This window comes from Paroedura picta, chromosome 6 (genome assembly GCF_049243985.1).
Source record: "Paroedura picta isolate Pp20150507F chromosome 6, Ppicta_v3.0, whole genome shotgun sequence".
In the NCBI taxonomy this organism is placed as follows: domain Eukaryota; kingdom Metazoa; phylum Chordata; class Lepidosauria; order Squamata; family Gekkonidae; genus Paroedura; species Paroedura picta.
Window position 1 is genome coordinate 111272371 of NC_135374.1, and position 13440 is coordinate 111285810.

Sequence of the window (13440 nt, forward strand, 5' to 3'; positions counted from 1 at the left end):
TTTGTGAATCATTTAATCCAGGGCCACTCTATTGCTTGTCCAGAAAATCTCTCTTGAATAGTTCACATTTGCAGAGTTTATGTAAAGCTGAAGAGTGGGAGCCCTCCTCCTCAGGCAGGCTGCTGCATAAGGCGGGGGGGCCCAGTGGAGAAGGCACTGTTCATTTTGCCCATCTGCAGAAGACCTTGATCAGATGAGCAAAGCTGTTGTGGCAGTGCATAAGGAGGGAGGCAGTCTCACAAATATGAGGCTCCAAGGCCATGAAGGGCTTTTGTATATGATAGCCAACAGCTTGATAGCCAGCTTGGTGTAATTGTTAAGAGCGGCTGCAGCCAGCTGGGTGACCTTAGTCCAGTTAGAGTTGTTTTCACAGAAGAGTTCTGACAGAACTCTCTCAGCCTCACTTACCTCACAGGATGTCTGTTGTGGGGAGAGGAAAGGAAGGCAGTTGTAAGCTGCTTTAAAACTCCTTCGGGTACTGAAAAGCAAAGTCTAAAAAACAACTCTTCTTCTTAAATTGGGCCCAGTAACTGATGGGCAGCCAGCAGAGTGACTGCAGAATTCGGGTGCATGTTCCAAAAGCCAGAAAGCAGCCCTCCTGGTGGGCTGGGGTAAGGGGATTGTTGCTCTTATTGTGCACCTGTGTCTTCAGGAACACCACAGAGTTCCCAAAGCTTGGAATTAGGTTTCAGCTTTTGTGTGTGTTTGTGGTGGGGGCATTTCTGTTACATTTTAAATTTAAATTGATCCAGGAGATTGTGTGATCTGCCATGCCAAATACCAAGTTTATATGTTTCACGTGAGAAGCAGTGCCCTAATTCAGAAGCATATAACATGATGTCCTTCCATGTATTCTGATCTGACTGCTGCTTATGCTTGTTCCTAGGCTGATGGGCTTAACTCTCTGCATTCTGTCAAGTCCAGCCCAAACCGCTTCACCAAAACGAGCCAAGGGAGAAGCTGGAATACTGGGAATGGGTCCCCTGATGCCATCTGCTTCTCTGTGGATAAGCCTGGTGTCATAGTTGTAGGGTTCTCCGTCTACGGAGGAGGAGGAATCCACGAATACGAACTGGAAGTGCTCGTGGATGACGTATGTGTTACATATAAAAGTGACAAATCCTTATCCCTTGTTTTTCCTCTATATATTTCTGAAACAGCCTAGGGGGTGGGACGTGTCTGGCTGTCCAAGTTGGAATAGGGCCAATCAGGGTGCAGCCAGCTTTGCCCTGATTGGTCCTGCCCCTCCCGCCCTCCGTCCCTGGACTCTAGCCTCTTTACTCTGACATCTCAGTGCCTGGAGCCAGCAGCAGGTAAGGGGAGAGGGCCCTGGGCTAAGGGTCGTGGTGGAGGGCTAGCTAACGAGGGCCTCCCGGCCTGCTGACTGCCTGCTAAGGAGTTCTGCTAACGAGCTGCCCAGCCCCTGCCCACCCCACTTGATTTGGCTGCGAGCTGCGGCCCAAAGCCACCTTAAGCTGCCTGGCCAGAGGAGGGGACCCTTTCAGGGCCCGTTCTTAGGAACAGGATTTGAATCTAGTAATTTCATAAATCGCCACACTATAAGGAGTTCCCTTTGTTACTTGCTGCTATTCCAAAATTCCACCTAAAACTCTTGGAGTGTATTTTAGGTTTCCTAGTAATAATCCTCTGTGCCAGTAATTTAACAGCACTTTGTCCCCAAACTACATTCATATCTTTGTACTGACTGCCTTGTCCTGCGAGAATGGGGGAACGGAAGAGGCATAAAACAGAGCAGCATACTTTATTGGCAGAATTATTTTTGTTTTCTTTTTGGGTTGTTAGAAGCCCTGTTGGTCAGTAGACCAGGTGGAGAGAGGTGTGATTGATTTGGATTTTTTTTCCCCCTTAGACTTGATTGTGTGCACATTATCTATATATAAATGGGGCAACCTGAATGTTAAAAGAATTGACTTTTGCTTCTTTGAATCCAGAGTGATCATACAGGAGATTCAACTCACTCTCATAGATGGACATCCCTGGAGTTGGTTAAAGGGACATATACCACAGATGATTCCCTGAGTGATATTGCAGAAATCAAACTTGACAAAGTTGTGCCCCTGAAGGTAGGTGGGGACAATTGAATTACAGTTACCTTACAAGCCATCTGTTAATAAGTTTACATTTTTAAAAGCCTTTGTTACCCCATTTTTAATTTCAAATTATTTTAGATTTCCAGTCTTAAAATCAGAAACAGACTGCAGGTTTAGTGTATTTCACAAGTGTAAGCATAGCAGCTTATAATAAATATATAGTTGAGCATTAGGTGATATTGCATAAAAGTCATTTGAACAGGAATGGTAAATCAAGTGATAATTCTTAACGTTGCAACCTCTCTGGGCTTTTATTGCAAAGGAAAATGTGAAATACGCAGTCCGTTTAAGGAACTACGGAAGCCGCACAGCCAACGGAGATGGAGGAATGACCACTGTCCAGTGCCCAGATGGCGTGACATTTACTTTCAGTACCTGTAGTCTGAGCAGCAATGGCACGAACCAGACACGGGGCCAGATTCCACAGATTCTCTATTACAGGTATGAATTGAATTTTTGGGCCAAGTGAGATTTGTTTAAGAACTTTGTTTGAAAAGAATGGACTTGTAGTAGAGCATGGAAATTTTGGATATAAATGCATGCATGCATAAGGTTTTAAAGTCTAACTTACCAATGAGACCAGAAGCATTTTTATTAGACTTGATAGATAAGAAACTAGAAAATAGTCATGGGACTTTATTTTTGTACATTATATGATATCGGCTGCAAGATTCTTATATGCCCAGAATTGGGAAAAGTACAAGTTTACTTACAGAAGAGGACTGGCCATTTAAGATGTTAGAACTTGCTGAAATAGCTTACAGAACTGATCAGAGAGAGAGGACAACAACTTCCTTTATGATTAATTGGAGACCTCTTGTTGATTTCTTTCAGGAAACAGAAAAAAAATGATTGGATGACTTGTGGCTTTAGTGGTTAAAGAAAGCAAATTTAGAATTAATTTTAATGTATAAGAAGTTAGTTTGATGAAATGTGATGAACTACAGATTATAGTTTATGGACTGGTTGGCTGGAGACTTAAAACTATTAATGAAATGATGTGGACATGTCTGCTCTTTTTTCTTTCCCCCCCTGTCCCTTTTGTACCTTTCTCTCCATTTTAATCTGTAGAAAAATCTTCAATAAAAACTTTTGATTAAAAAAAGAACTACATTTGAAAAGGAGATAAAATAATGCGAATTCAGGGAAATGTGATCTGATCTTTACATTCAGGCTTTTCCTTATGTGTACTCTGGCTTTACTTTCATATTTATTTCAAATGTTGAGTTCCAAGCCAAACAGTGGCAGTGAAACTTAAAATTATGTGTATCATATAAACCTTGCCATCCTTCAGTTTGGTAGATAACTTCATCTCCTATATTGTACATTGGCTGTATTCATTCTGTAGTGTTTGTCTTTATTTACTTATCCTTCAAGGAGCTTAGGGTGGCATTCTTTGAGATTTGTACTGTATATTGAATTTTGTTTTCTTTAATATTAGCTATGCCTATTCGAGGTGGCTAATAAAACAGCAAAAGCTGGAGGACACACAAGGAATTGGAAACCTACTAGTTTTCTGAGTGCTATACAAACCTCCTGTAGCTGTCCCAATGTATCCAGGTTGCTCTCCCAATCCTGCTATTGTCAGGTTTGTAGGGAGGATAGAACTGGTGGCTGGAAAAAATAAACCAGTTTATGTGCTACAACAGTTGCTTCACTGAAGCTTATTCCAATTTTAAAAGGGTTACATCATCCCAAAATGTGAACAGAATGTGGAGAAAGCTCATGCCAGCCTGCTGCCTCCCACCTACTGTAGAATAAGCAAGGGATTTACCATTGAAAATGGATTAGATAAATGTTGTGTAATTTCAGGCTTTCTTACAAACACTTCTAAGCCAAGCACAGGTTTCAGGCGCAATATAAGTATACTTGAGGAGGAATGAAGATTTTCCATCTGGTCCACTCTAGGACCATTGCTGTGTTCCCCCTTGAGCCCGCAGTGCTGAGGAGGTAGAAACCGAGCCCAGGAGGTGGTCACAGGGCTGCTTCTGTGGCTTTCCTCTTCCCCTCCCTCTCCGAACTGCACAGAGTGGTGTCCCATAGCTGCAATACTTTCAGCAATTTTAAAGTCTCCTGTGCTATAAAATCGATTTCAGTTAGTGGATTGTTCACTTCCATTACAAAACCAGAGTGGCTGCACACTAAAAAAATAAGAAGGACCTGCAAGAAAACCACTCCCCTTCCCATCTTGGGTTTCTGACTCCCCTCCTCCATTGTTCTGTTGCTTTGCTTATTACAGAAGAGCAAAATGGAATCCCCCCTCCCCTTTTGCACTGATAGACGTTCTACTTTTCCTTGATGGGTGGGCTAAGTTCAAAATCTGTCGCCTTGGCCAGTCCCTGCAGAGAAGAGACCGAATCGTAGAAACACATGCACAGCCGCCTGTGGGGAGAGACAGCATGTAGAAATATGGCCTCTTCAACCTGGCTGTGGATCATCCTGGCTGAAAGATGAGGCGAAAGGCACACTGACTAGAGTGGGGTAAAGCAGGGGTAATCAACCTGTGGTCCTCCAGATGTCCATGGACTACAATTCTCATGAGCCCCTGCCAGCATTCACTGGCAGGGGCTCATGGGAATTGTAGTCCATGGTCATCTGGAGGACCACAGGTTGACTACACCTGGGGTAAAGGACAGTCACATTCTAGGGGGCCCTTTCTGCTTGGGTACTTGCTGATGTGTGGCTGTGGCTGCTTCCTTCCTACTCCTTGACTTACCTGAGCTTGGAAGAGGCCTGCAGCTCACTTGCTCTCTGCCCTCCCAGCCCAAACAACTTAGCAGCACTCAGAACCCAGATGGCTTCTTTCCCTCCTGATGGTAGCAGCGGCTGCCTTGTGGCTTGCATGCTTGGCTTCTTCCCTTCCCGTTACCCTCTGACAGAAGCACCACCCATCTGCCTTCCTCCCTGACCACCCCATTTCACAGCCTTCACATCTCCCTGTGTTTATTTGGATTGCTGGACAGCCCCAGATAATGCTGTAAAGAGTCCTTTTCCTTTATGCTGGCTGTGCCGGAAGCCAGTGCTGCTCTGTTAGAAGGGGACTTCACCCTCCTCCATTTTCAAAAAAATAGGTGAGATTTTTGTACAGAGCTGGGGGCTTCTGTAGGTGCGTAGAAAACCATCTCATGTCTGTGCTTAGCCCCATTCTCTTGCTTTTGCAACCTGCACTGGTACCAGAATTGGATATAATAATTATTGTGATACAGTTCTGTGGTAGGAAATAGAGAAATGATTCAATGAATAACCATCTTAAATAAACGTTTGGGGAAAAAATATGCATTTCACAGTGCTTCTAACATTGATTTGGTGTTGTGTTTCCCTAGTGCACTTTCGACCTTGTTGAGTATTAACCATTCTGTTTTTCCAGAAGCGAGTATGATGGTGATCTCCAGTCCCAGCTCTTGAGTAAAGCCAATGAAGAAGATAAAAATTGCAGCAGAGCGCTTTCTGTTGTGGGGGCTGTGGTGCGAGCTGCTAAGGATCTTTTGCACAGAGCCCTTGCTGTAGATGGTAAGAATAAGGCACAAAACAAATTGACATGTTCCCCTTGCCCTGACTTTGTTTCAGGTGGAGTGGCTCTGTATGGCATCCCTGCAAACCTATTACACGCTGTTGAATATTTACATACTGTTCAGGGGATGTGAAAGTAATATTAGGAAAAAACCATCAGAATTTTAAAAATCAATATCTGATGTTGTTTAGAATTATGTAATACTAGTAAGCAAGCCCGCTGCAGCCAAATGCAGCGGGCGCTAGGTACTCACAGTCGCTGAGTCTGCGGGCTTGTTTTGGCGTGGGCGGCGGCGGCGGGCTTCTTTTTGCGGCGGCGGGCTTGTTTTTGCGGCGGTGGCGGCGGTGGGCTTGTTTTAGCGGCGGCAGCGGGCTTGTTTTAGCGGCGGCGGCGGGCTTGTTTTAGCGGCGGTGGCGGGCTTGTTTTAGCGGTGGCGGCCTGACGCGGCGAGAGGCGCGCAGCGCCTCTCGCCGAGTCAGGCCGCCAGGCAGGGAACCCCCGGCAGCCACGCTTCGCACCTGCCGATTGGTCCCTCCGATTGTCTGTCGTGAGGAAGGGTCCCAATCCGGACCCTTCCTCATCACGGACTAATCCCACCTCCACACCCCTTAACGAATTATTTAGTCCGTGGCGCCCGTGGCGCCACGGGCGGTTTAAAGATTAGCATCGCCTTTCCAGATGCCCTTCTCTAACCAAACTTTGTGTGCAACGAGACAAGAGTGGGTCTCGATGTGTTCCCCATACAATGTAATGATTAAGGCAGGAACATTGTGTCACTTTATGACCTCCAGGTAGTGGGATAGGTGCGCATGAATTTCAGACCTTTGGTGATTAACGCAGACTTTCTCAGTGAGGGTTTCTGGATGGCCCTGGAAAAGTTTCCAGAATGGGTGGGAGTTAATGAATTTTTAATATAGGTTTTAGATTTGTTAAACAGTTACCAGGTGACCAGCGGATAGGAGGCCCTTTGAGGGAGTTTGTGAACCTCTCCCTGACATCAGGAGAGTTCCCTGAAGGGCTCAAGGAGGTACACCCTTTTCTGAAGAAACTATTGCTGGACCCACGGGACCTGCCAGTTACTGTCTCACATCTTGCATTTCTGGGAAATGCAGTTGAGTGGACCACGGCAGACCAGCTCCTGGCTTTTTGGGAGGAAACTTTGGCCCTAGATCCATACCTGTCGGGCTTTGGTCCTGGCCACAGGGTGGAGACTGAACTGGTCGCTCTGGTCGCGGTTCGGCCAACTTCATACTTTTAGATTTGTCTGCCACATTTGATGTGGTTGATCACGATTTGTTGGCCCACCACCATGCCAGATACAGGATTAGAGGGACTGCACTGTGGGGGAGGAGTTGTTGAACCCCTTTGTCCTCCCATGTGGAGTGCCACAGGGGGTGATACTCCCCCACACACTTTTCAACATCTATATGCACCCTCTAGCCCAGTTGGTCTGGGGCTTTGGGCTGGGCTGTGATGAGGATGACACCCAGCTCTAGATCCTGATGGACGGCTGGCTGGACTCCCCCCCCCCCCCCCGAAACATTTCCCACTTGTTTGGAAGCAGTAGCTTGATGGCTCAGGCAGAGTCATCTGAAACTCAACCCCTCCAAGACAGAGGTCCTGTGGCTGGGTAAGAGGGGGCAGGCTCAGGACGCGTGCCTCCCATGCCTTGATGGGGGTCAACTGACACCTGCACCGGTTGCCAGGAATTTGGGGGTGATTTTTGATAGGCCCAGATCACGAGAGTAGCCCAAACGGCGGTTTTCCACCTATGCCAGGCTTGGCTGCTAGCACTCTACCTGTCCTCAGATCACTTGGCAACAGTGATCCCTGCAATAGTCACTTCCAGATTACACTTCTGTAACTCGCTCTACGTGGGCCTACCTTTGTTTTTGACCCAGAAACTGCAGCTGGTACAAAATGCAGCTTTGAAGGTCCTTATTGCAGGACCCATATCCCACCTTGCAGGACCCATATCTAGCTTGTGCTGTGGCAGCTGCATTAATTAACAGTCTGCTTCCAGATCAAGTTCGAGGTTTTGGTCTTGACCTTTAAGGGAATATGCGGCCTGGGTCCAACCTATCTGAGGGACCGCTAAACTGCTTATGCCCCCCCCCCCCCCGCAGAGGTCTTTGCTCTGCAGATATGTTGTCCTGGACCCCTGGGCTTTATTTTATCTAGGACCACCTATATTGAGCCTAAGGCTGGAACAGCGAAGTCGAGATTAAGAAGTTATACCACCATCTATTGTAATTGTTGTAATTATTATTGGAGTTTTTAAGGATTTTACTGTAGTTTTATTGTTTATTGTGAACCTCCACAAGACAGCTGTGCCAAGAGTGGCAGTATACAAGTTGAATAAATAATAATAATAATAATAATACTATGACCATATACAGTCATGCTAGAACATGTGTTTAGGTGAGTGGTTGTGTATTATTTGTATATGGCAGAATACCTAAATTCTAGGGATATCATGGATCCTCCTCAGGCTCAGTTGATTACATCTACACCCCCCAACTCTAGGGAGGGATTTTTAGGCCCCCATTCTTTTGTGATCGTAGGGGGGACAAGAGCCCGGGGTATAATTGGGTTTTATGTGGGGATTTTATGGGGGGGGGGGTTATGTGTGAGTCGCTGCGAGTCTTCAGAAAGCCAATAATAATAATAAATCTTGTGATATTTCCTTTAGCTGAAGACATTCCGGAACTGCTCAGCTCTTCCAGTCTCTTTTCTATGCTCCTTCCTCTTATAATAGCATATATAGGACCTGTGGCTGCAGCAATTCCGAAGGTAAGTGTCCAGAACCTCAGGAGGTTTGGTACTCTAAGACGTTGTGAAAACATTTGTGAGCACTTTGCATTGACTTGTGGATCAAACCACCTTACTTTGTTGTGGAGTTCTGCAGTTAAAAAAAAACTCAACTAAATTGCTGACTTTATTCTGTGGCTGCAATATGAAATTGTGCTGCTCGCATGCATGAACGATTAAAGTTCTCAGGGTGCTGTTATGCTATACTTCTGTGTGAGGGCTCCATTCTCCAGGATTTGTCTGCTATCCCGAAAGCTGGGTATAACTTGTTACTCCAGGCCCTCTTAGGGTCCCTCTGTGAGCAGTGAACCACAGCACCAGGTTCTCTCCAGCGGTCTCAGTTGGTCCTTAAGAAATGGCCACTTGCCACATAGACTTGGAGGAGCCAGATGTGTTTGTTGCAGGCTGCTGCACCTTCATTTGCTGCACACTGCATGGTGTCAGAAGGGAGAGAGTAGATGTGTAAAGGCAGTTTGCACACATGTCCTGCTTAACTAAAACATCAAGCCTGTCAGTGGAACAGGAAACCTCCCACCTCTCACTATCTGGGGATGTGTGGGGGGGCGGGGAGGGACGGACTATACAGATTTTGGCAATTGCTAGACTGTCACAGCAGCACATGATATCATTTCCAGTTACATGAGTGGAAGTGATGCTGCAGTGATACCTAGCCCTCCCCTAAAAGGTCCCAGGAAGCGTGATATTGGGAAGACATGAAAAGGGATGGAAGAAAGAGGGTACAAAAGTACAAATCACTTTTCCCAGCTTCAAGTCCAGCAGTTCTGCTATTTTTAAGGTGCTAAGGTATATTCTTCAGAATTCTTAGTTTTATGTCACGAGTCACAATCCAAGTGCTTTCGGTTTGGTATAATATTTGGTCATTTGTTCCACTCTAGGTTGCAGTTGAGGTCTTTGGCCTAGTTCAGCAGTTGCTTCCTTCCGTAGCGATTCTGAATCAGAAATATGCCCCTCCTGCCTTCAATCCTAATCAGTCTACAGACAGTACCACAGGAAACCAGCCAGAACAAGGGCTCTCTGCTTGTACTACCTCTAACCACTATGCCGTCATTGAATGTGAACATCCCTACAAACCAGCTTGTATTACCCACTACAAGGTAGGCATTACTTTTGACTGCATGAACCTTTTAGTTAAAAGTTGCTTTGTTCAGTATTTGATTGTGGTGCAAAGCAATAATTTGGGCTTCAGTTACGGCTTATAACGGGATGAGTCTGGGTTTCCCAGACAGGAGCTGTGGGGAACTGCAGGGGTGTGATTTTATTCGGACTTTGGCATTGCATGGGGTGGGGGGGAGTGGCTCATACTGTTCCACGCCTTTTTCCTGAGCCCAAACAACCCTGATTTGGAGTTCCAGAAAGGGGCAAATAACGACTCCTGGGGCTATTTTGTCTCTGCAAAACTTGTTGGAAGCCACAGTGTCTAGTTTTGAGCTTAATTCGTTTCATCTGCTGCTTCAGATCCTGTGTTGAAGTGGAGAACATATACTGTATGTTTATCCCATCAAGGCAAATAGCAACTTAGAAGGCAGAAGTGGGTTCATGAAAGTGTCGTGAAAAGGGGGAGGAAATAAATTATCTCACCCCATCTCTACCACAGCTGCAGTCAGTCCAAATCCTCCCACCCATCCTGCAGCTACTTTTTAAACCTCTGGAAAATGTGGGAGCCTACAAACATGAATATTTTCCACCTAATTTGCTCTAAGAAGTTGTGAATACAGCACATACATTTTGGAATGTACCATTGCTTGCAAGTGTATGTACATACTTGACCTGTTTTGTTGCATTACAACCTAGAATTAAGGGGGCAAGGGGGTAAGCACAGCACCATTTGATTCTGATAACATCCCTACCATTTTGAAAGTGGAAAATTAAGCTTAAGGTTTTGGTAATCACCTTTAAGGCCATACACGATCTGGGCCCAGTGTATCTTAGAGACCGCCTCCCTGCCTATACCCCCAGAAGAGCGCTACGCTCTGCCACCTCCAACTGGCTACGGATCCCTGGCCCTAAAGAGGCACATCGGACCTCAACAAGGGCCAGGGCCTTTTCAGTCCTGGCCCCCACCTGGTGGAACGAGCTCCCCGAAGAGATCAGGGCTGTGCCGGAACTTCCACAATTCCGCAGGGCCTGAAAAAGGGAACTCTTCCACCAGGCATTTGGTGGGGCCGACTGACCCATAACATCTACAGGTCCCCCCCCCCCCCAGACTGAGAGATCGAACCTGCTGTGCGAGTGCCAAAGTTATTGTTGAAGTGCTGTTCTAATTGTTCCAATTGGTGTGTTGTTATTATTGTTATACTGTTATATTGATTTTGATAGTGTTCTATGTAAATGTTCCAAAATGTTTTATGTAACCCGCTCAGAGCCGTAGGGAAGGGTGGTATAAAAATCTAAATAAATAAAATAAATAAAATATATGCAAACTTCTCTGTCCCTGCTTTTGTTCAGGTAACTTTTCCAGAATGTGTTAGGTGGATGACCATAGAATTTGACCCCCAGTGTGGAACAGCTCAGTCAGAAGATGTTCTTCGCTTGCTCATTCCTGCACGAATTTTCCAGAACTCAGGATTTGGACCAAAGCAGACTTCTGTCCATGAAAACCTTAACTCGTGGATAGAACTGAAGAAATTCTCAGGCTCATCTGGATGGCCTACTATGGTCTTAGTGCTCCCGGGTAAATACGGATTATTACTTTAAATAATTTTCCATAGTGGCAGGCCAACCTTAACATACAGTTTCAGAAAAGCAGTTCTCTGGGTTTAACCAGATGAAAAAATTCAGAATTACATGAATGTGAGATTCTAAGTGAAACACATGGCACAATTTGTCTTGCTAGATCAAAGTGGCAAATGGTTCTTTTATTAGGATTTGAAAACAGTAGGCACACCGTAGAGGTAGAATTCGTTGTGATTTATTACTTATAATTAGCGGGCAGTTGCAATATAGGTGTTACAATTTCACAGCAATCATAAATACCTAATGAGACAGGTTCTAATTTCTAATCAGCTGCTGGAAGCCTGGTCAGCAGCAGAAATATGGACCTCGGCCTGAGGTGTCCAACATCGAACGCTAGATCTGTCCTGAGCTTACAGTATCCAGCTAACAGCTACTTTTTAAGCTCAAGCTAAAAATCTAAACAAGGTGGGTCTCTTACTACCCAATATGTCATGTAAAAACTCTTTTTTCATAATAAAAAATAGATGCTGGTGAAGTTGCCCAATTATAATGCACCACCTGTTTTTAACGAGCTGAGATCATACAAATCTTCACCATCTTCCTGTGTCCAAGTTCAAAAGGTTTAGATAAGCATGTTTACATATGAGCACTAAAGGTAAAGGTGTATCCCCTGTGCAAGCACCAGGTCATGTCTGACCCTTGTGGTGACACCCTCAAGCATTTTCATGGCAGACTCAATATGGGGTGGTTTGCCAGGGCCTTCCCCAGTCATTACCGTTTACCCCCCAGCAAGCTGTGTACTCATTTTACCGACCTCAGAAGGATGGAAGGCTGAGTCAACCTTGAGCCGGCTGCTGGGATTGAACTCCCAGCCTCATGGGCAGAGCTTTCAGACGGCTGCCTTACCACTCTGCGCCACAAGAGGCTCAACATATGAGCAATACTCGCCGCTTACAGCTACGTTTCAGTCAGAGAGCAAGACAGCTCAAAGCAAGGCTTATTCATGTATCTAGACCCATACAAAAATGGAAGGAATATATCTATATGATGTGAGAAAGGACACAAGCCTGTCACTAACTCCTCGTGACAATGTCTTCTGCATTATTTCCTCTACACGAATATGTCAAGGAGTAGTGATTAAGTATCTGCACTAATAATCTTCTCTGCATCATCTGCATCTAAGGCAAGTGGCACTATTCTGGGGGAGAAATCAGCAGGAAGGTTTGGCACTGCCCCTCCAGGTTGTGTGAGTTAGCATGGCCTCTTCCTTGTGTGTGGGTGTGGAAGCAGGGGGGCAGCAATATTCTTTTAGGTTGGCTCTAGAAAGTTCTGAACATTTCTAAACAGGAAGTAGAGTCCCATTCATTCATATAATAGCAACCTGTCTGAGCCATATCCCTACAAATTATGCCTGAGATAGATTATAGAAAATTGTATAAAGTGATGGTTAATGTGTATGTCTGATTTCTACAGATAGGCACAAAAGACTAAGTACAGGTATCCTGGACATATGCTTTTAGGGAGAATTGGTTGAGAATCCTTTATTATTTCTTTGCTAAATTCGATATTTCGTTTTAGGTAATGAAGCTCTGTTCTCACTTGAAACTGCTTCAGACTATGTGAAGGATGAAAAGGCCACTTTCTATGGTTTCAAATGTTTTGCTATTGGCTATGAATTTAGTCCGGGAGCTGACGAGGTAAGGGTGAGTTTTTATGTACAGCCGTCCTCAAAACAATCATACAAATACTCCATCCATTGCACTGTTGTTCCTCCAGGCCTGCAATGGGACTGTTAGTCCCATTTTAATTGAAACATTTCTACAAAATAGATATCATATTTGAGCGAGAGAGCTGTTTTATTTTAATACCTTGCTTTTCCATACCCAAAGGAGTTTTAAAGTTGCTTACAAATCCTTTCCTTTCCTCTCCCCGCAACAGACACCCTGTAAGGTAGGTGGGACTGAGAGAGCTCTGGGAGAACTGCTCTAGGAGAACTGTGATTGGTGCATGGTCACCCAGCTAGCTGCATGTGGAGGAGTCAGGAATCAAACCTGGTTCTCCAGATTAGAATGCACTGCTCTTAATCACTATACCATGCTGACTCTTAAAAGAGGTCTGGTCATAGACACTAATAATTGAAAGATTTTATACTTCATACTAGAAAATAAGCCCACTGTAAAAAAAAAAAAAGAGCCCATTCTCTGTGGAACCATCTTTCTGATTTTGCTAGATGAGCCCCATCCTTTTGTAGAGAATTCAGAGGACTTTTGAGGGGGTTTATATGTGTTAACTTGTTTAAATTGTTGTTCTTGT

At 45.0% G+C, this 13440-nt stretch overlaps 1 protein-coding gene across 19 annotated transcripts in view; it reads left to right on the top strand.

Annotated features, from left to right (window-relative positions):
• Nucleotides 1-13440, top strand: part of MYCBP2 (MYC binding protein 2) — a 184351-nt gene that overhangs the window by 88941 nt on the left and 81970 nt on the right. For 9 of the 19 annotated variants that reach the window (XM_077343930.1, XM_077343933.1, XM_077343937.1 and 6 more), the window contains 8 exons: nt 887-1093; nt 1953-2084; nt 2374-2552; nt 5479-5621; nt 8315-8415; nt 9330-9548; nt 10900-11125; nt 12706-12830. In XM_077343930.1, coding sequence (XP_077200045.1) covers nt 887-1093; nt 1953-2084; nt 2374-2552; nt 5479-5621; nt 8315-8415; nt 9330-9548; nt 10900-11125; nt 12706-12830 — 1332 coding nt within the window. The remainder of the gene's footprint in view (nt 1-886; nt 1094-1952; nt 2085-2373; nt 2553-5478; nt 5622-8314; nt 8416-9329; nt 9549-10899; nt 11126-12705; nt 12831-13440) is intronic. The other 10 variants (XM_077343932.1, XM_077343938.1, XM_077343946.1 and 7 more) reach the window with 3 other exon arrangements.